Source organism: Haliotis rubra, unplaced genomic scaffold (genome assembly GCF_003918875.1).
Source record: "Haliotis rubra isolate DU_JTF1 unplaced genomic scaffold, ASM391887v1 Scf509, whole genome shotgun sequence".
Lineage (NCBI taxonomy): Eukaryota > Metazoa > Mollusca > Gastropoda > Lepetellida > Haliotidae > Haliotis > Haliotis rubra.
In genome coordinates, this window is record NW_025767201.1 from 514,700 (window position 1) to 539,068 (window position 24,369).

General features: G+C 40.2%; 1 protein-coding gene across 2 annotated transcripts in view; it reads left to right on the forward strand.

The window, feature by feature from the left end:
- Window positions 1-24,369, forward strand: part of LOC124292122 (CWF19-like protein 1) — a 373,599-nt gene that overhangs the window by 98,768 nt on the left and 250,462 nt on the right. Inside the window, exons 6-7 of one of the 2 annotated variants that reach the window (XM_046729174.1) lie at window positions 5,189-5,310; window positions 9,657-9,741. In XM_046729174.1, coding sequence (XP_046585130.1) covers window positions 5,189-5,310; window positions 9,657-9,741 — 207 coding nt within the window. The remainder of the gene's footprint in view (window positions 1-5,188; window positions 5,311-9,656; window positions 9,742-24,369) is intronic. The other variant, XM_046729175.1, reaches the window with a different exon arrangement.

Below are 24,369 nucleotides of genomic sequence, written 5' to 3' on the forward strand. Positions count from 1 at the left end.
ATCCATCTAGGAAACATGAAGGTGTGGAAGCTATAAACAAAAGTTTGTATCAGCATACTGTAAATCAATAAAATAATGCGAGCTACTTATGAATGCGAAAAATGCGACTATATCTGAAGCGCATTAATAAATCTCGCATTATTATATTGTCTTTTGCACTAGAGTCGGATTAAATACTAGTATAATATTTCCCAAAGTTGTGAGTGTAGTCATTAGTGAGTATAGTCATTCTGGTCAACCATTTCCTGATTTGCCTCCTCGCATTAATAAATACACGCATTTTCGTTTTGAGGTTTTGCACTCGCATTATTTAATACACGCATTAGTTTGTTGATTTACAGTACTTGAAGTAGAAGCAGTGATATTAGCAATCAGGCACTGGAATAGACCGATCCAGTCTCGGCCGATAAGCCCGCCCACTTCGTTTTTTACGTTAGGGGGGACAACCACTGGCAAATCACAATGGCGTCACCGCCGGCGAAACGTTACGTGATTGCGAACGTAGTTGATGAATTCTGCTTGTGATACTTTGGTATCCATCGTTTGTGAATGTTATTTAAAGAGGCAAGTTATACGTATGTGATTTTTAATATATTTTAGCTGGCAGATTACAACTGGCGAGTGAAAATGAGTTACATGCCCGCTGAAAAAGCGTCTCGACTAGCTGCTGAGACTGTAGGAAGCGTAATTTCTTTCGACTCAATTAATCTATCTGGCAATTCACCTCCGTCACAGATATTAGCAGGGAAAGGATAACTGAATTTTGTTGTTTGGGTTTATAATTTTTATAAACTCGTGAACACAACCACATGGTCATGTTGACATCGTTTGGTATCTATAAATAGATTATCAACACTGTGCGTGGCGCTTTTACTTATCCGTTTATGCGTTGTTCAAATTTAGTTCAATAATCTGAAAACATGGGTTTCTATCTTTTAATGAATTAAGAGAATGGTAAATAAAAGCAGAAAATATTTCCGTCTACTACTTCATGCACCTTATTTGTCTGTACAATTAATGTTAACAAATCAATCACAGCATAACCTATTTGATCTTATTTGGAAATCTGGAAAAGGTAATTGGGCTTGTAAACAATATGTTTCCATGGACGTATCTGGACATACCCAGAAGCAAATATTCAACAGCTGATCTGCAGCAACTCTCAGTAGAGTTTCTCTCTGTACACCATGATAAAATGACACTGAATATAAGGAAATCATTTTTTTAATCATCATTTCCATTTAATTTTTCTATATGTACTTTGTTGTGGAATTCTAATTTACATACAAACTTCCACAATACTGGACTTCATGAACTGCCAGCGTTTATGTACAGGTATGTCACAGCACCAGAACACAAAGAAGATCCAAGATACAGTCTGCACCTGTACACTAGCTGACCCATCTTCCAGAAATAGGAAACATGTGATGCAAAATTTTGGAACAGAGAATCCACAGTTATTCGAACAATTAACTAGCATTGAAATAGAATGTTACACAAAATACAAATGTAGATCTATTGCTTTTTCATCAGAGATGTTTAACTGCTAACTACTAGTGTAAATAAGGTGCAAAGAATATATCCTATGTTCAAAGCCTTCTGTCAATACAATTATTGCTTCTTAATTAAACAATGATAATCTTTGTTTTATTAGATCTGAGACCATATCCCTAGAGGACATAACACTGATTTTGATCTATTTCCTTTTCTGAGATACTTACTGGTGTCATAAAAATTATAGTAAAGTTGATTCAAAATTTGGTAAAAGTCATAACAAAGGTTTAGGAAAACAGACATGAAAATGTCCTGAAGCGTTCACCTCCTACAAACCTGTGTGCAATTTAATATGAAGCTCATTTTGCAAATAACCATCAACAAACCTTGAACAATTTGTCCAAATCCACCATCTTAATAAACACTAGCTTTGGCTCAGTCTTCAAATAGTAGTAACCTCCTAAAAAACTTATGATTAATCAGAAGAATTACATCAAATATGGGTTTAATATATGTTTCAATCTTTATTCCATTACATGAAAAGTCACCTGAGATTTTTGAAAGTTATTCTGTTCCAGGACTAGATAATGCCTGTCCAGGGTTTGACCAAAATGTAGCCTTTGCTTTTCAAATATTCTGGATGTTGAAATAACTTTAATGAGTTATGATACTAGCAATCACTTTCAGAATTATCTTATTAGTAAATGTAGTATTTAAAAAGCATCTAAAAGCAGGAGCCAAGAAACTAAGTTAATACCAAGTGATTGTCATGCCTTGATATGTATGGTGTTTGTTTGCCTAGTTCTGCCTTAAAATCTAAAAATCTGATATGTCAATCAATTAAATAATTATTTATTATTGATTAGATTATTATTAATTTTATTTCCCTTCCACGTTTACTAAAAAGCAAGATTCTGAAAACATGTACCTTGATATCATTTCCAGTGAATTAATCAAAATTACAGTTGTAATATTACTCCTAAAATGTACCATTATATGTGAATAATTTATGTGGTAACAAAACTTCAAATAATGTTCTCATAATTAAGATATACACTTTATTTCACTCTGTCCAATACTCCAGAAAGTCACTATTCTTCTCACATAGTTTTCGTATTCGATCAACCTGGAGGATGGTAATTCAGGTCAAAGTTCCATGCAATTCTTTATAAAAAATCTGAAATATTTAAAGCATGGTTTTATAGGCACTCATATGAACTAATTTTGATACTTGGATATTGCATGATAGGCAACTGCTGACACTGACAATATTTCCGTTTGAATAAAAAATATTACTCATCGAATATTTTGCTCTGTTAACAAGATACTGTAGGCCATCAGATTGTGCTTATGAAACTTAAAACATCCTAAAATGTGTGACAAATTGAAGAATATCTAAGAGCGAAGGGGACAATATCCGCCACATTGTTCTTTCATGTAACATGTTTTGCTATTTCGGTTGAACCTAACCGAAATGAAAATTTGTTTACATTGTGTCACGGCTTTCTCGCCTGTCTCTCTTGAGCTTTGTATGCGTACCAACTCAATGCCTGGTAGTGACTAAAAGCGTGAAGCAAAAACAATTTTGTAGTTACAAGAATTGTCCGTGTTTATAACACTTGCAAAGTCTTAAACTGCTATTTGTTGTCATCAATTGGTAATGATTTTGCACATGTGCAAAAGTGTGCAAATTCGTGCAAATTCTCATCAGCAGGCAGGCGTAGGTTTCCTGAACGATGGTGCAGACATTTAACTGATCGTCAGGCCTATCGCGTTTCTTGATCCGCCTCCATTTTTGTTGTCTTGACCGTAATGGTTTTGTTAAGGTACACATCAAATCGCAGCAATATGTAATAAATATAGCGAGTGTAAATGGCATAACTTTGAAGCACATCGCTTCGGATGCATCGTTTGACCCCGGAAATAAGTCTGACAAATCCACACAACGCGCCCGGCCTGCTGATTGGCCAAAATTGACGCATGCGCCAGTTTTGATTGACAGACTGGATCGGTCTATTCGATACTCAGGAACTCCTCCCTACTATGGCAGCACCGCAGTAGTGGTCTATATCAGCAGTTTCGGAGGCACCCACTCTCAAGACATTATGGATCTAACGAGAGAACTTTACAATCTGGCGGACAGTCTGCAGTGCCAGTGTTTGCCCTTAACCCTGAAAAGCTGCAGCCATTAAGGATCCAGACCATAAAAAGTTGTGGATCCTGATCAGAATGTGGAGGCCCTATATTTTAATATGGAAAGAATACTTTTAGTTGTTAGGGATGAAAAAGCTGTTGGCCATAAGAACCTACAGAAAACAAAAGCAGTGGGTCTGTGTGAGCTTCAGTGCAGTGTCAGTATACATCTCATGATGTTGACTACATAACCATGTGAGCTACAGTACAGTGTCAGTATACTTCTCATGATGTTGACTATATAACCATGTGAGCTACAGTACAGTGTCAGTATACTTCTCATGATGTTGACTATATAACCATGTGAGCTACAGTACATACATCTCATGTGTTGACTCAGTAGATACTTCTCATGATGTTGACTATATAACCATGTGAGCTACAGTACAGTGTCAGATATACATCTCATGATGTGAGCTACTATATAACCTCATGATGTTGACTATATAACCACAGTACAGTACAGTGTCAGTATACATCTCATGATGTTGACTACATAACCATGTGAGCTACAGTACAGTGTCAGTATACATCTCATGATGTTGACTACATAACCATGTGAGCTACAGTACAGTGTCAGTATACTTCTCATGATGTTGACTAAATAACCATGTGAGCTACAGTACAGTGTCAGTATACTTCTCAGTGTCAGTATACTTCTCATGATGTTGACTACATAACCATGTGAGCTACAGTACAGTGTCAGTATACTTCTCATGATGTTGACTACATAACCATGTGAGCTACAGTACAGTGTCAGTATACTTCTCATGATGTTGACTACATAACCATGTGAGCTACAGTACAGTGTCAGTATACATGTTGACTACATAACCATGTGAGCTACAGTACAGTGTCAGTATACTTCTCATGATGTTGACTATATAACCATGTGAGCTACAGTACAGTGTGTGGGTACAGTGTCAGTATACCTCATGATGGTTAAATAACCATTGGCTCGTCACACTCAGTGAAGACCCGGTTCGATTCCCCACATGGGCACAATGTGTTAAGCCCATTTCTGGTGTCCCCAGCCGTGATATTGCTGGAATATTGCTAAAAGCGGCGTAAAACTAAACTCAGTCAGTATATAACCATGTGAGCAACAGTACAGTGTCAGTATACTTCTCATGATGTTGACTATATTACCATGTGAGCTACAGTACAGTGTCAGTATACTTCTCATGATGTTGACTATATAACCATGTGAGCTACAGTACAGTGTCAGTATACTTCTCATGATGTTGACTATATAACCATGTGAGCTACAGTACAGTGTCAGTATACATCTCATGATGTTAGCTATATAACCATGTGAGCTACAGTACAGTTTCAGTATACTTCTCATGATGTTGACTATATAACCATGTGAGCTACAGTACAGTGTCAGTATACTTCTCATGATGTTGACTATATAACCATGTGACCTACAGTACAGTGTCAGTATACTGTATACATGATGCTGATTACATAACCGTGTTGATATTTACTTCATTGATAGTTACCATTACAGATGGAAGCCACATGTTCTTCACTGATGGTTGGAGAAGTTGCTAGACTCCTACAGCCCAGGTATCACTTCTCTGGCCTGAATGGAGGATTTTATGAAAGGCAGCCATACAGGTAAGAACAAGTGTTCTCTTTATACATACTCAATGGTTGCAACTAAGGCATGACCTTACAACATCATTATAGACTTCCCTTTCTGCACTAACACCTGTGTGTGTCTGAATGTATCACACAGAAGTACAGTTCAGTTGCCCAAACTTAAACCCAGACTGATCAGGAGTCTGCAAGTGTTTTACAGAAGCATAGATGTCCAGTTTTCACTCAGTGAATGCAATTTTTCTATCACATTGAGTGTTGTGGTTGATGATGACATTAATGTGTACTGAGGCAGTGAACATGTCTTAAATATGATTACACAATGCCATTTAGAAAGTGGTCAGATGTAACATACGTTATGTTTGGGATTACTCTTTCTTAGTAAAATACAGATTCTAGTACTTTTGGGGTTGAGTCCCATCCGGGATTTGAACCCACACCCTCACAGTCAGGCACCCAATTGCCAGCACACAAAGTCAGACCGCCTAACCCGCTCAGCCACTGCTGACTCAACCCAAAAAGTATGAGAATCTTTATTTTACAAAGAAAGTGTAATCCCAAATATAACATATGTTAGATGTCTTAAACAGTCTATTTTCTGATTCATCAAAAACCTTAAAAGATTTTAAGATATATGCAGCTGCTGAAGTAGTCTCAGAAGACAACATGTTCGTCAAAAAATCTCCCAGACAGATTGGCAAGAGTATGGAAGTCAATATCGGACTTGTTACACAACCATTCTCTTACTGTGTCATGTTTTCATTACACAACTCAACACATCCTGTCCCACCTTTTGACCGAAACAGTTTTTCCCTTTAAGTCCTACAAGAAAAACAAGAGCTCAGTCATCAGGATAGAGAATTAAGGCACACCTTTTAGCATCAAAGACATTGATCTGCTCTGTGGGCTTCACTGAATTTGTTCATTTAATGAATAGTGCACTGTGGTCATCACCATTTGTCCGAAAGTACAAAGTAGAATGGGTAGTATGGTACCATAATGCTTTATAGAACTGGTGGTGTAAACTAGTTATGAAAGTCATCCAGATAGGCTCTTCACCCTCCCACCATTGTCAACCATTCTCAGGACAGACGACAATTTTCTCTATTTTTTTACACCCAGTTATCAGCAAGAACAACTTCGAAGTGCTGTCTGGGCGGTGGGGTAGCCTTATGGTTAAAGTGTCTGCTCCTCATGCTGAAGGCCAGGTGTAGCAGGCCATTTCTTCCCCGGTCTAAATGTTCCCTGGGGAGAATCTGGCCTAGGCCAAACTTTCCCCGGGGATGTTTTGTCTTAGGATATTCTTACCCTGGGGAAAGTTTGGGCTAGGCAAATACCCCCTAGGCCAAAGTTTCCCCCCTGTTTAAACTAGGATATTTTTTTCTGTTTTCTATGAAAAGGGGGGAGATTCTGGGCCTAGCTAGGCTACTTCTTCCCGCGCGTTGTTCTTATATCAAAAGGGGGAGTTTCTGGCCAAGCTAGGCTACTTCTTCCACACCATTGCTCTTATATCAGAAGGGGGAGAACAAGTTATTACAAATATCAAACCGACCGTAATTTTTACTTAAAGTTTGGTACACATTTTTGCCATATAGTCCATTCTTGCCTCTGACTTGGGTGTACTGATTTGAATGCATACATGTTTGAATGGCATATATCTCTAAGTCCATCCTGCTTCTGCCGCCATTCCTATGAAGACACATTGCATTAGTTCTTCATTTGTCAAATCATGTCACCTTAAGATGTAAACATTCAAGTATATCCCGTATCAAATCTTATCTTTTGAATTTAGAATAAGGCACTATCGTGGAATGATAGATGATACAGCATTTGATATAGATATTGTGTTGGGTTGTTGTTCTGTTGATTTTTACGTCTGCTTTATGTCGCCAATGTGGATGCCATATTTAAAGCTGTGAGTGAGGGAATAAAGTTTTGAATGGATATGGACATCCAAGTAAAAACTGGGTTTTTAGTCAAAGATTTGATTATAGTAATGACTTTGATATAAGCCAATTTGGAATAAGTGGGGATAAGTAAATTATTGAAATTTAAATATAAGTAAATGATAACATAAAACAATAGTAATGAGATAATATATAATAAAATAAAGAAAGATTTTGTAATATTACATTATTTTTAATAATTTGGAATTAGGGTATTGTGTTGGGTCAAACATGATTATTTTTACCAGTTAGTGTTGGGAATCGGAAACTAAATCCACTATCGATTATCGGAGGATTGTGGTGAACGATTATCGATTATAATCGAAATATATACATTTTTAATATAATCACCAATTTTAACGGGTTTTTTCCCAGTTTTTTTTCTAATTAATTATAATGTTTGTTATATAACTAATGCTGTCATGCAATGAAATGCACGCATGCAAGAAAGACAATGGAATTGTAATTAAGCAATAAAAGTGATTAAAATTTTACAATGTGCATAGCTTTACGCTGTTGAGCACATGTTTGTTCATGAATATTTGTCAAATTTGATGGTTAGTTTACTTCATTCAAGGGTGTTATACAAAAACAACAAAATTCTGATTAATCGAAAATATGTTTTTTACAATCGATAATCATTTTTAATCCTTCTTTCGATCAATTTTTTTATTATTTTCGATCATCGGAACATCACTATTACCAGTGGTTGTTTATATTTTAGTACTCATGTCACAGAGATACATACTGATACAAAGCTATTTTCTTTAATTTTCTGTTAAGCTGATGGGTCTACTGCATACATTTCTGTACCTGTCCTAGCAGGTTGCACCTGGTGCAAGTAACTTTGTAATCTCAATTAGTTACACAGTCCGTTTGAGAATTCAAGCGTAAATCCGGACAGAATTGCAATCTAACACAAAAACAAATAGACATAAAAGACATCAAACCAACACGGACTGCAATAAAAACAACAGACCAACTCTAGAAAAAGAAAGCATAATTTGTGTCACAAAATTAAAAAAGTTGCTTAAGAAACTCTCATCATTTATTTGTGCGTTTCCAAGTTTGTTACAAGGGCACAGTGGCAACTAAAGGAACAGCGTGAAAAGCGAGATGCATGTGTATTAGTGACGTCAGAGACGTGTGATTACTGCTGATTGACAAAGTGAGAGAAAATGAAAGTCTATGATTTACAGAGTCTATGATTTCTTCTAGGATGAAAATGACAGGGGGTGACCCAAGTGTGCAATTACTAAGTACATACAGCGCACTGCCTGTGCAGCTGGGGTACGTGTCATCTCTCGCCAGCTCAAAACTTTGTTGAGAACCCGTTAACGCACGTGCATCTTGCTTTTTGCGCTGTTCCTTTAGTGCCACTGCGCCCTTGTAACAAACTTGGAAAATGCACAAATAAATGATGACAGTTTCTTAAACAACCCTCTTAAATTTGTGACACAAATTATGCAGTTTCTTCCTAGAGTTGGTCTGATGTTTTTATTGCACTCCGCGATGGTTTGATTCTTTTATGTCTATTTGTTTTTGTGTTAGATTGCAATTCATCGGTATCATTTTGTCTCAAACGGACTGTAGCTCATGATTATTTGATCATTACTGATATATAGGAAGATGAATGATGCAAAAGATTCATACTTTCTTTCATGAACATCTGCATCATTAACTGTATATACATGCTCTTACATACTTTTCCCCGGGGAAGGTTTGGCCAGGGAGAATGTTTGGCCTGTTACACCAGGTTCAATTCCCCACATGGGTACAATGTGTGAAGCCCATTTCTGGTGTCCCCCGCCATGATATTACTGGAACATTGCTAAAAGCAATGTAAAACCTCACTCACTCACTCACAGTACTGTCACCAAAACCAAACGCAGGTCTGTTTGTCTTCACAGTTAACATATAGTCTTTGTTGTTCATGGTTGTCTTCCTTGCTTGTGTTAGGGTAGACTAACCCTAAGTTCCCGAATGTATATAATTTTGATAGTAAGAAATAAACCCATTTAAATTGAAAAGGAGCCCCAGTGAACCTTGGGAAATCTAGTCTTGCTTCATTTAGGGCTTTAGCATTGCAGGTAGGGCAAGGCATTAGGGAAACTAATGTGATTCAGGGACTGTGAGACAGACTAGTATATTTAGTTTAGGGCACCCCTGGGAAACATAAAGGGGAGTTAATGCCTGCAGATTGCATTTTGGGGACCACAAGGAAGAAAGACAACATATGAGATTGGATTTTAAGTTTTAAACCTGTGCAGTCAGAAACAAGCCTCAGGCAAAAGGCAGTCAAGTGTTAGCAGTATTAATTGTTGTCATTGTTATTTTATGTGGATCACACAAACACTGATCACCTGATTCTAAGCAGTTGTTAGTAATGTAACTCACTGTCAATAATTCATATTTCAGGAATCATCAAATCCTAGCTGAGAGTAGCACACATGTTACCAGATTTATTGGACTTGCAGCCGTAGGCAATTTGAACAAAGATAAGGTAGGACACTAATGTTGGTAAGGGGCAAGAGGGGTAATGAGGATTACATTATCTGAAGGAATAAAGGTGTGCCAAAATTAAGGAAAAAGCAGACACAGAAGGTCAGTGTCACTAAATCAGGTATTATATGACAACTCTCTGATACAGTGTGATGATAGACAATTATCAACCCCAATTTGAAAGAAAATAGAATTTATTTTGCTAAATATCACTTCCTGAAAACAAATCCTATGGCCTTTATGAGAAACCCCAAAGGAAAAACTAGCAGAGTTATCTCCCCTGAATGCTCTCCAGTTCTGGCGTATATGTGTACAAAGCGCTATGGTCGACTTACATTTCATTGATCTGTTGACATGCGAAATTAGCAATTGTAAGTCTATAACAAAGTCAAAACTACAAGAATTTCTGCAAGAACATTATTTAACAGTGTCTGTTACAAAGGTACAGTTACTAGATAAGGTTCGAGGTGTCATTAATCAAGGTATTGATGATTTAGGTGAAAGACAGGAGCACACTTTACAACATGATGCAAACAGACATCGGAAAAGACTTTTAAGTCCATTGTGCAAAAATCTGCCCGATCCTACATTTTGGACAGGATGGAAATCAGGCTGTAGTTCATTTCCAGCTTAATTCTTCAAAGGCATTTAGAAGTTGGTGTAGTGATGTAACACAATTCTTATGGATAACAACTTCTTGATTTATTTTTGATTTATTTTACACAGCGTTTCTGGGCTAGTTCTTGCCCCTTCTTCAGGTGTATAATGATTGTTTCTGGGCTAGTTCTTGCCCCTTCTTCAGGTGTATAATGATTGTTTCTGGGCTAGTTCTTGCCCCTTCTTCAGGTGTATAATGATTGTTTCTGGGCTCGTTCTTGCCCCTTCTTCAGGTGTATAATGATTGTTTCTGGGCTAGTTCTTGCCCCTTCTTCAGGTGTATCATGATTGTTTCTGGGCTAGTTCTTGCCCCTTCTTCAGGTGTATAATGATTGTTTCTGGGCTAGTTCTTGCCCCTTCTTCAGGTGTATAATGATTGTTTCTGGGCTAGTTCTTGCCCCTTCTTCAGGTGTATAATGATTGTTTCTGGGCTAGTTCTTGCCCCTTCTTCAGGTGTATCATGATCATAGTTAGCAGTATAGTGTATAGTCGAGCACCATTGTCTCCATATTCATGGGTCGAAGAAAGAATACTGAGTTATCCGAACTTCGAGACTTCCAACCAGGCCCTGATTTCTTGAAACAAACTTAAGTCTCAGTTTTGACTTAAGTTAGAGTTTTGACTCAAATTTGAGAAAACGCAGGGAAATGCATTTCTCAGAATGAACTGAAATCGATATCAAACTCAAACATAGTAGACAATTTGAGTTTGGTAGATAGATTACTTAAGTTGTTTGGGCTTTTCATTTTAAAAATGCAGTTGAGTTAAAAATTAAGCTGTTCAAATTGTCAAACTCAGTTTGAAATTTGAGTAAAAACTTTAGTTTGTTTCAAGAAATCGGGGCCAGGGCATATAATTTTATAGCCCTACAACACAATAGCTTTCAAATTAACTTCTAATCCGTATTTCTCAGCCCGCAATTTAGAAACAACTCAACAATCACATGCTATTCAAGTGATTACAGAAACCCTCATTGGATTCTCAGTATGTTTTGATTCGAAACTACAATCCGTTATCAGTAGTGTTTAGTTATAACAGTGAGTACTTCTTAATTAATTCCTTCTTAATTAATCCTAATAAATAACAAACAAGTGACACCTCAATTAGCCCATGCTGCACCGTGTGTAAACGTGTGGAGACAACCTCAGTTCAGATGGATACTTGTCCATGAAAAGAGGGGGAATATCGAGTTTCTTTGCAGATATCGAGTTAAAATTGTAATTTTGCTTGTTGGGACCATGAAATTATATCGTGATATCCAAAATATTGAGACATCCATATCGAGTTAAAAGAGCTTGAATAATGATAAATTATGAAGGATTTTGCCAGGACCGAGATGTTATATTGAGAAAAACGAGATATCGTTTAATCAGAGTTCGACACAATGGTGCTCGACTGTATATATATTGATGTACAGGATGCCAGGTATGAAACTTTAGTATATACAAGCGCAAGTTAATTTTTCATCTGCCTTTAATAATATTCAACCTCATTTGTTAAGTGATAAACCTTTCAAAATGAATGTTAATTCTAACATCATCAAACGGATTAATTCATTTCTAGTTAACAGACAACAATTTGTCCAGGTTGCGTTATTTCACCAATTTTATCCCATCACCATCAGCAGTGAAGCATGCTACAAGAAAACCGTAGTCAACCTCAGCTCCAAACCATTGACCACTGAAGTGGTGTGACTTTGTTATTTGGACATTTAAAGGCATATCCTTAAGGCATCTAAATGAAGCTTTTCTAATAATAACTCTTGTGTCTCTGTACAATTATTCCAAATATTCCAATTCTAGAAAAAAACTAAAGATTCTGTTTTATTAGGGTTAAAATCTGCCTTCCATGTCTTGGCCCATTTTGCTATTAATTATAGATCATCATTTAGCATATTGGCATGCAAAAAACATAGACCTCCATGATCTGTTTAAAGAATCATCTATACCTAAAGTATGTTTCCATTGAAGGAATATTACAATATGAAGAAGTGTAGAACGCCCTAAAAAATATGAAAAATGATAAAAGTCCTGGTCTGTCCGGATTTACGCTTGAATTCTTGCAAGTATTTCTGGAAAGATATCCATCCATATTTTCTTGATCAACTCACTAAACCAAGCCTATTTAAAGGGAGAACTCTCTACCAGTCAGGAACAAGGTCTTATTACATCTAGAACAAATAAAGATAAATCCCCAGAATACATTAAAGGGGCACTGATCCAGAGCAATTTCCGTGGACTGGTTGTTGCTTTTGTTATTGTTATTCTCCCGTGAGTACCCGGATGATATCCCAGAAATCTTGACTGGTCCGTGACCTCTGCTGCACCACCTGCATGTGCAGTTGATAGTATAAGTATCGATTGATCAACAAAAATGAAATATTTATTACTCGATATTATTTCAAACTTCATTTTTATGATAACAAATGAATTTTTTTTTACGTTTGACCATCTGCCAGTGGTAAAAACTGTTAGAGCTGATAAATAACGAAGTCAATGTACATCTTTATATTTTGTCTTATAAACCTTTTGAAACTTTAATAAATAGCATACGATCTGCTTATACTTATAGTGAATTTATAACATGATTAATATCTAGACATTTCATAGATTGCCAACGGAATCATATTTCACACACGCCCTAAGTGCGACCTAGTGTATGTTGTCTGTCTTATTACACTTCACGCCGATAAAAAAAATGATTCTGTTGAATGCAGTTAGGGTGGCTACTGTACATTGCTGTATCAAAGCTAACATCGATCCTGAGGCTCCACTTCATCAATACTTCGTTCGACACCTGTCACAGGATGATGTTCAAGACAGGGGCATCAAGGCCCAGCAATGCGTTCCTCCAGCGCTATCTCAGTGGCAGGAGCTACTAGGCTTTTTGATGTCGGCTCAAGCCCCAACTTACAGAGGGTAGCTTCAGCTTCAGCCATTATAGCAATTTCTGCGATTTTATTCAGGCTGTTAATCCCAAGGAATTGTTTTGTCTTCCCGAACCACCTTGTCCCGTCCTTCAATGGTGACTAGACGAGCAGAATGTTGTCCTTCGCTCCGCCTCTCCATTTGTTCCTCTACACATCCCTCAGGAGTCGGGGAAATTACTTCTCGACCACCAAGTGGCCCAGCTGTGGTGATCTGACGAACAGGTTCTTCACCGGGTACCCGATGGGATAAAGTCTTGTGACTATAACCTTCTAGCACCTAACAGGGAGCTTGGGTTATCTGGGGTAATAAGAATCAGATTCTGATTAAGCGCCGCGAGCAATCACTTGGTGTTTGGAGACTGTGCGCTATAGAAGATGACTTTATTATTATTATAAACTAGCTGGAATTAAAGGCAGTAATTCGAGCTGCCTTGCTTTGAACGACAGAGCTTCAATCAACCAGTTGTTGATCCAGTCGGACAACTTGACCATGGTTTGGAATATAAACTATCTAGGCTCGACAGGCTCGGTGAATCTCCTACAGTGGGCGATCAGACTTTTCAATATCATCAACTCACTCAACATTGTAGCCACAGTAAAATGTGATCACTGATGCCTTTTCCTGATCCAATTGGCTGTCCCCTACAGAGTGGAAGCTGCTTCCCCATATCTTCCAGTAAATGATCTACCTTTTATCACGGCCCCAAGTAGACCTATTCGCCACAAGGTTCAACAACCAATTCTTGAGTTTGTATCATGAATCCCAGACCCCCGGCTTGTGACCTCAACGCACTGACAATATCATGGGAGGGTCTCAACGCCAATGCGTTTCCTGCTCCAGCTCTGCTACCATAAGTATTACAGAAGCTCTTGACCACTAGCAAGGTTCTACTGCTTTTCGTCGCGCACTTGTGGCCAGCAAGTAGTTGTTTCATCGACCTAACAAGCCTGGCAGAGCCAAACTCAGCACCGCTTCCCCGACCGGGACAAACTGCTTCTTCACCCTCACTCGGAACTACGCCACGGGTCCCCTCAGACCTTTAATCTCCATGTTGGCGCATCTCCAGAGATTACTCATTGCTAAAGCTACTCTTGTCAAGTAGCCACAGCTATCACTTCAGCTCATCGTACCTCGAACTGTTCCTTGTACGCCGATAGTGAAAGAAGTTTGAAGACTGTTGCAAGAATAAGGGAAATCCATCTCCCAGTCTGCCTCTGCTCTTGTCGTTGCTGAGTTCCTCCAGCATCTCTGTGCCACTAGAAACTCAAGGGTACTACCTTAGCTACCTAGTTGGCTGCTATCAACTCGGTTTTGGCTACTACCACAGAGCCTTCTACGCTCCTACAACTCACTGACCAGCCTGGGCCTCCGGCCTGGGAACTGTCAGTCGTCCTTCGTCATATGATTCTATAGACTACGAACCTTTAGAAGACAGGGACTTCAAGTGAAGTGACATTCTTCATCCTGGTAGCTTGGCTACTGCTGCTCGTATATCTAAACTTCATGCACTTGATGTCAATTGCATGCGTTCGAGCGGAAGAAGCATGGCAAGATTTTCTGGGGTTTCCGTTCGGACATCATCGCGAAAACCAACTGCCAGGGCAACCGGACTGGATGTTTTCCATTCCACTGTTGTCCACCATCTGTGGGCCTGATGATACTGAAGACCTGAAACTCTGCCCTGTTAGGGTTTTGCGAATTTTTATTTGATGCTTCTAAGGATCGCCGCTGCTAACACACACGACATCCAGGGCGGTAGTGTCTTGTACCTCTTTATCCTTCTGGATGAGAGCCACCATTTTACAGGCTTATGCCTTCTCTGGATTACTGCCTTCGACAGCTTCCAGTCTGCATAAGACATAGGCGTTAGCTTCTACTATGGCTCTGCACAGTAACTGCTCTCTCCATGCCATCATGGAATGGTGCTTTTGGCGGTCTGACTCGGTCTTCTCCTCCCACTACTTGCGAGATATTTCGGTCAGGGACGTCCAAGCCTCTACCAGTTTCGACCCCTTGTTTTGGCACAACAGCTAACCACGGCCCAACAACGCAGATGAGGAACGGTACTACGCGGTTGCTGCTTCCTTGTATTTTCCTGAATATAAGTCTGAACTTGATGTCTGCCTTTATGTTCTTATTGCTTATGGGTTAGAACTACTTCACTTTGTCTTATGCTAAGATACGGAGATACTACCACCTCGGTGGTTGGATGAATCTGGCGCACGATACCGTATCACTATGTGGAAGGGTTCGACATTTCATGCTTCCTGACCTCTACTTTTTGAAGCAATTATGTCATTGAACTGTGTCACTCCAGAATTCCAGTGGTTTTCGTTGTGTTCCGGCTCCGAAGTTGCCAGTTTCATCCTTTGACTAAGGTTATATGTAAAGGAGTGAGGGTCAAATTGATGTTGACTGGAACTGAACGTTAAAACTGTGAGCTTTCCGAGTTGTGCTTCCCGTTCGCCCGTCCCTGGTCGGTGTCTGTGGGTGTCTTCTCGAAGCAGGGGCTGGCCCGATTATTGTCTATGACTTTAATTTACGGGAGTACCTTGAAAATCGTGGCAAGGTGGGGCCTTACTCGCTGAGCTGCGTCCTTCTGTTCTTCGGAGGTTGCGGCCGAACACCACATCGCTTGAGAGCACCCATCTCCCTGGGAGACATTGTGCTTAGTAAGCCAAGGAGTTCAGGGGAACTCATCACAAGCACAGGTGTTGCGCTAGTCGTAACAGGCCTCCCTTGTGCATCGCTATCTACGGTTGTTACCAGTCTACACAGTTTGTGCTGTTCGCACTGTCAAGTCATAGGGCATCTGCGTCCCGCCGTATGACCGTGGGATAAGTGCATACTGTGAGATATGGATAAGTTTAAAAATTTGAAAATTTTAACTATAAATTGTATATTATATACTTAACCTATCTCACGCGATAGATTCCCGCCCAACCTCCCCGCTATGCAGATTATCCAAGACCAAGATTATCCAAGTGTCTCCAAGAACGAGAATGATGATGCAAAGATGGTCACATGGGTAGATAGTATGGCGTGCTGCATGCTTTGGTTGACAGCTGGGAAGCTGTCTTATAAGGAGGGCAGCATGCAGTGCATGGGCGAATGGACAAGAGAGGCCTTGGGAGAAAAGTTTACATCGTTCCACTCAGTGTCGAAGCAGAGAAGTGCATACCGTGAGATAGGATAAGTATATAAATATACAATTTATAGTTAAAATTTTCAATTTTGTTACAAAGACAATATCATTTACCTAATCAGACCATGTAATTAATTCCAGTGAAAATAGCTGGATCTATCAAAACGATGGCACATTTTTTTCGGTATCAGGATGCATGTGTGGAGTTTGTTTACTGCCATTGCCATGATCGTTCCTATTCATCCAATCGGTGATGTAATATTAGTTTTTTGTTTATTAATTAAACAGAAAGTTACTAATTTTTAGAAAATTGGAAACTTCAATGTTTTCTCTTTACCAAAGAACAAAATATTGATCAAATTATAAAAGAAATTTTTCATTATGAAGAAAATATTAGACTGGGTTACCACTCAACATGATGTGCCTGAAGTCAACAATGGCCATTATTTGTGTCTGTGTGCCGAGAAATTTGGCGAAAACATTTTTAATTCGCGGACTGTTCGTTTTAAGGTACATAAACTAATTATAGATTATATATTTAGAAAGCTGAGAATTAATGCATTCCATACATAATTCAAATGACACGTAAATCCGACTTGTTGAATGATTATTGTAAGTTTTATTTGGGGATGCTGCTCTCCTGTCGAATGGGTTCGACACTAGCATTGAGAGGATTAAGGAAAACACCACATATCATGTTCTTTTCCTTTTGCATTAAAAAATGGCATAACATCAAATAATGCACAGTTACTTTAATTCAGTAGTATACTATGAAGTAACTTTATTATGATGTCACAAATGTAATGTTCACGAACACCATGACATGGTATTGTCATGACGTCACATTAGTGGCTTACAATGACAGTGGTAAATACAATGTTCCAAAACATGTTTACTTGTTGAAAGATGGACACAAGTTTTAAATGAAATGAAATTTACGAGCATAAATATGAACAGTGGAAAGCAAAATTTCTCAGTTACATGAAATTGTAGAAAGCAGCGCAGCATCAGAACAGCCATATGAATCCCAAGTTTTGTCAGTATTGCAGGAAATACAGACATACAGAGTCGAAAGAAACAGAAAGATGAGTTAAGACAGTGATTGGTCATTCATTAGCATACAGGGTGGATGCTGATCCAGTTTACCATGTTAATTCTGCAAAAAAATAGCATTTTGATTGACTGTGGGGTGTCAGCTCACATCATTAGCGACAAATCTTTGTTCACATCTCTTGATGAAGCATGAACCGGATGAACATTCCATTGAACTTGCTGATGGGAAACGTTCGAGTGGATTGGCCCAAGCAGAATTCTTCGTCACTGTTTTTGCAACTGATTTTCATACCTGAAACAACCTTTTCTAGTTTCTTTACATCAGACTGATTACAATCTACAATCAGTCTGGTGTAAAGAAACTAGAAAAGGTTGTTTCAGGTATGAAAATCAGTTGCAAAAACAGTTTCAAATGTGAAACGTGTAGAGGCAAAACAAACAAGGTCAAAGAATAGTGTCTGCAGTAGCAAAGCTAAAAGGCCATTAGAATTAGTCTACACTGACATAGCAGGTCCCATTACCTCAACAGCTGGAGAAGGTTTTAGCTATGCCATCACATTTACTGACTCCTATTCTAGTCTGAAATTTGTTTATTTTCTGAAATTGAAAAATGATGCAGTGAAAGCTTTGAAAAAGTTTCCAGCTGATTCTGCCCCCTATGGTAAAGTTATGACCATTAGGAGTGACAATGGTTCAGAGTTTACATGTAGAGAGTTTCAGGAAACTGCCCCTTATTCCCCACGTCATAACGGCTTTGCTGAGGGTGGTTGGCACACATTGTTTGACATGGCCAGATATATGTTGGTTGAATCAAAATTGCCAAAAGAATTGTGGACATACGCAGTGATGACTTCGGCTTACATTAGGAATAGATGTTATGGCCAGTGTATTGGTCAGACACCCTTCAACTTGTTCACTGGAAAAAAGCCCAATGTTAGTGTAGCAGGGCTGTATATTTTTGGTTCAGAGTGTTACGTGTATGAGAACTTGCCAAAACAGAAGCTAGATCCTCGTAGCTAAAAGGGCAATTTTGTAGGGTACGACAAGGGAAGTCCAGCTTACTGTGTGTATTCTCCTGAGACAAAGGTAGTTAGGAGATGTAGACTTGTCGAGGTCATGGACGACAGACGAGAGACCGTTCCAAAACCGAAACAGTCGGCGGTGAGTGTTGACAATGACGAGACTTCAGAAATAGGTCACAACAATGTACATGATGACATGCATGATCGTCTTCGGAAAGAAGGTTTCACTCAGTCCCTGGCTGACCCATGTGTATTCACTAGAAATGTTGAGGGCAACACACTTATTGCACTTGTCATGGTAGATGATATAATCATCGCACTAAGCAGTGAACATATTCTGCTGGATGTGAAAAGTGGGGACAAAATTTAGAATGACAGATTTAGGTCAACTATCTTGGTTCTTGGGTATACAATTTTCATTTGAAAATAGTGAATTGAAAATGAATCAATCTCACTATTTGAAAAAGTTATTGACCAAATATGGTATGGAAGACTTTAAGCCGAGAGGTACTCCTTGTGAGCAAAAGCTAAGCTTTTCTGAAGGTGGAGAAATTGTTGACGTTAGAAAGTACAGAGAGATGGTGGGAAATCTTGTGTATGCTTTGACATGTACTAGACCAGATCTTTGTTGGATTGTGACTAAGCTATCCCAGTATCTATCTAAGCCAACAAGTGAGGATCCCATTGCTGTGAAACATGTGTTGAGATACATTAAAGGGACACTAAAACATGGACTGTGTTTCAGAATGTCGAGTGATGATCTTATGTTAGTTGGGTATGTTGATTCAGATTGGGGATCAAGTGAGGATAGGAAATATTGGAGGTTGTGAGATCACGTCATATCATGGCAGAGTAAACAACAACAAAGTCTTGCACTTTGATCGTGTGAAGCTGAGTACATGGCTCTCTTATCAGCCACACAAGATAGACTCTTTTTGATACAGTGGCTTTATGACCTTGACACAAAAACAGATTATTGATGAATCTAGGCATAAACATTCCCCCTGGAATATGGTTGCCTTATTTCTGGGTTTACCACAGACACATACAGAAAAAAATGGAAAAGAAAAAACAATCCCTAAGTCATAGTTTCCATAGTAGTATGCCCTACCCCTTAATGAGTTATCTCCCCCTTAAATCGTGATGTAAGAGCGCACCCTTTTGAACCTCACAATTTTTCTGTATGTGCTACTCACAGGACGTCTCAGGAAATTTGGAAAAGATTCTAATGTGATTTGTTCATCATCAACAATAGTGAAGTTTTTTCTAGATCAAATCTACAGATTGGTTAGTACTATCGCATTGTTGGTGCTACAATTGCATTAATTAACTTTGTGACATTATTTCTTTTTCATTGTGACTGTTTTTCTTTTTTCCCGCACTATGGCACAAACCAAGTATTTACAGTGTAAAAAAATTATGTTGGATTTCGATCCTCATTCATTGTGTGCAGCGTGCCTCAAGGAGCCTCCCTGTACCATAGACAATAGATGTTTGTTGTGCTCAAGTCTCAGTAATGACAATTGGATCAAAATGGACGCTGCCAGGAATTCTGTTAAAAAGAGGAAATCTTCTGTGTCTTCTGATTCAATTAAAAGTGCTAAATCCTCCTCAGAATTTCAGTCTTGTAAATCGGACATTACTAGCAAAAGTAGTTCACGTTCCTCAAAATCAAAATCTTCTGCATCGTTGGATTTGGCTGCCATTACGAACTTGTTTGATTCACTTAGAGACGAACTTTACACTTTAATGAACAAATCCTTTAATGAGCTGGAGTCACGTAATCATCTCAGGTTTTCTAGTCTGCAGAAGCAAAGAGTCCCGATCCACCTTATGTCGATCAAACCCAGAAGACGCCAGCCAGGGCCATAGTCTAGGGTCAGTACCCGTAGGCGAGTCAGGAGCTCTGTCCCAGAAAGTGGGTCATCTCCTGCCGGGTGAGGCAGCAGCATTTGAGCGGGGCTGGGCCAACCGACGGGGTCGGCAGACAGCAGGATAAATCCATGGCAGGGGCCGATGGTAGCCTGCTTGTCTCGGGGTTTCAGTCGTTGGTGGCGGATTCCCTTAATACTTGTGCCAGTCAGCTGATTATAAATAAGAGCACGGAAGCAAGCTTGCAGCACGGGCTGAGCAGGCATGCCACGGATCGTATAGCTGTCACTGGGTCAGACCAGGGTCAAGTTAGGGGCAGTACGGCTGGCTTGGATAGCTCATGCAGCTTCGGCTGAAGTTCAGTGGTCGTCTACTTTAGGCACGGGCGTCACGTCTGATCATGCGGTTGGAGAGGTTGGGTCACTGGATATTGACAACCCTCCCATTATTCCGGGTTTTTTTCGGATCAGCATGGATCTAGTGTTTACCCCATTTCACAACCAGCCATGGTTATGCGAGAGGGCTTAGTGACGGTCCCTTCCATGGATACGGAGGCCGAAGATTACGTACCAGGATGGTCCCTCAGAGACAAGATTTGATTTGTTCATGAACTTTATCCGTCTACGGTACCTCCTCCATCGGATCAACCAGCGATGGAAATTCCTGTGGAATTGGGGATATTGGGATGTCTACCACCTGAACGTGTTCCTAGGCTTTCACTGCAACACTCGTCTGTAGTTAAGTCAGCTTTACAAAATTATAATTCACAACTTGCCAAGGTCAAGAATGTATTGGGTTTGCCTAAGGTTTCTCACAAACTGGGATACAGTATAGTAGTATAGGGAATGGGGTTTTGGATCACTTTCAACAAAAGCCTCTGTAAAGCCTTATTTCACAGATAAGGCTTTGGTCGGACCCTTAGCTCTTGCTACCATTACCCCTACTATAAAAAAGTTTGGGACGCTAGCGGGATGCGAACGCCCCTCCTAGGCACGCCGCTTAACCGACTGAGCTACCAGGGACATGGTTGAAGTATGTCGGTTTAACGGGTCTATCCTGGGATTGCATCATCGTTCCGTCTAACGTGTCGCTATGACACTATTGTGCCGCTATGCCATGTTTACCTCGATGAAACAGTTTAATGTGAATCGCCTATGATCTCTTTGGTGTTTGTAATAAAGGCTTGCTGGGCTTTTTTCACCCCTTGTTCTATGTACTTTTTTTTCTCGTCCTCGCTGATAGCAGACTTACGAGACTTTGAACGAATCTCTTGTTTCATTTTGTTATATTTTGTGAGTTCAGAGAGGATTGAACGAAATTCCTCCTCTGAGATCTTGTTGTCAGTGAGTGCCGTGGATATACGCTCACTTACTGTGTTCAGCTTTGCTTCGGCCAGAACCCTGATCTCGTCGTGTTTCAATGCCTTACGATGCAGTCTGCGGGATGCAAACTTAAGCACCAACCCTAACACCCCTGCCACCCCAGCTGTTATTTCAATGCCTAGCACTACGGGGGTAGCCACGATGGTAGCTAACAACCCAACACCTGCCGCTCCTAGCCTCATGCTGGTTGCCATAAGGGCGGTATCAGCTCCGTCTACGATATTGAAAGCTCTATGGTACTTTTTACATAGTGCTTTACGCGTGTCGCGGTCTTGTTCTAGTTGGCGTTTTACATCGCATAACTGCCTCAAGCGGAACCCGTCTACGGTTTCCAGGGTCTTCGCTACTTCCTCTACGACTGGGTACATATAATATATTCTAAAAAAGATCTTTAAATCGTACGACATTTAATTCTTGCACAGTATATTTCAGGCTTATAAGGTTTAGATTATTGTACAGGGTAATAGGTGAGAGGCTAATAGGTAACTCTACGTCTACACGAACATTAATGGGGCAGCTTAATAAGGGGGTTATAAAACCCGTTGAGGTGTCCGATCGATGATGATGATACGGCAACGTTGGTGCCTGTCAGTGATGCCCCAGCGTATTGTCACCCCAGGTAAAAGTTGTCGTTCTGTATCATTACGAACCGATCCGAGGAAGACTTCTATGGCGCGTGTGGAGCCTTTTTTCACAGTCATCCAGGATAATGAGGTATCGGGGGCGTCAAACCTTAACTCACCCTCCCAGCCTGAAACAACTAACATGTTATTCGTGTGATCCTCTGTTATCTGAATACTTATCTTATGGTTCGGAATGAAAACCCCAAACAAGAGGCCGTTGTTCCTAATTTCGGAGACCTCCCTATCTTTTTTTAACGAGATATAAGGTGCGGTGAGAGTCATGTTGATCAACCATTTGGACTCTATAAAGTCGTCTGGCAGACGCCTCCTCACGTACACACCTTTTCTTAAGGAAAGGACATACGAGGTGCCGTCCTCACCAGGCTGATCGAACCCCCTTGTGCCTCCTAGGCCCCCGAGTGTGATTTTAGGTAGATTGTCAACTATTGCTGCCCGCCTATACACGTTGTCTTTTAAGTGCAGGGCGTACAAGGTGTCTTCCTCACCAGGCTGATCGAATCCCTCCGTGTCCCCTATTTCGGATCGTTAAGCGTAGTGTTGGGACGATGACTGGTCATTGCTATAATACTACTACGATAGAGTTTCCAACTGGTTTTCTGATAATAGTTCAGGGGTGCACTTCACCCCCATGAAGTGTATGTTGTGGGGTAGGAAGATCTTGGTTAGTGATATCGTGTCTTCCACGATCATGGTGACACCCTGCAGACTGGTTTTGGAGTCGAATCCGCGTGTGTCCCCGAGGTCGGAGATCCCCACATTGACGCATTTTTTCACCCCTGGCCCTTGTGCGCTGGTCATTTTATGTGAAGCGTTAAGCTGAGGTATCCTATATTCACGGGATTATGATTTATATCTAACACCGATATTATCAGCTCAGGTATGTTGCCCTGAGTCAACCTCTTATACTGCCGCGGTGAAAACGACTCGATTCTACCGTCGTTGTATTTCTCCGTTTTCATCGGTACGGCTCTCAGTATAGTGGAAGGGTGGCCCCCTTGAATGTTGTACGTTGTGCTCACTTGTGTGAGATGAATGTACAGCTCTCGGTACGGTACTAGGTCGGGTAACCGTACCTGTGACGGTTGTTGTTGGTTTTATCTCGTCAGGTGGTATACCGAGTGTCCTCGCCAATGGCGGCCGAGCCTCAAGGAGTTTCTTCCGTTGTTGATTAACACCACTGTGCCGTTTGAGTCGTTCATCTTGAGTTCGGCTCCCAGGGTTTGAAGACCTCCGTCATTAAACAGCGAGCACACGCTGTAGTAGCCGTCAGTTATCTGGCTGCGAGCTCCACTGACGAACAGCTTATTGTTGCTGGCATTTATGTTAGTCCATTGCGGTAGGTAGGTAATATCGCGAGTGCGACTTCGAGTTGACCCGACGTATTATCGATCGCGTGCGTCAGCTGAACGGCCTCACCGCTCGTTATTCCTGGAAGTGTTATGTACATGTTAGAGTATATATGCTCATTATATAATAGTTTTAAAATGTATTCCCCTGGAGTGTCTTACTCCCCTGGAGTGTTTTACCCTAAACTGGACGTAGATTTCTCACCCATGAAGATCGCAGTCGCTGATGGGATGTATTTCAACCCCCAGCTTTTAGATGTGTTCAGCCTGTATAAATTTTCGGTGACTAACGCTAAGGTAGTTCATGCTTGGTTCAACAACCCGATGCAGTTCTGGCAGAATCAACTCAACTTCGCCGTGTGGTGCGCTACATTGGGGTGTGGTGTGACATTAACCGACACTCGGCGTGGACCGCTGAGTCAGTCTGTGTTCACGTTCCACGTGTACAACCAGGTCAGACGTATCCTCAAAGAGATCAGCGCCCCGCTCCCACAGGACAAGGCGTGGAACGCAGTAAACAACCAGTACGATAGGCGGGCCCTCTGAGCGTATTTACAGCGAATTCGAACTAAACCCGA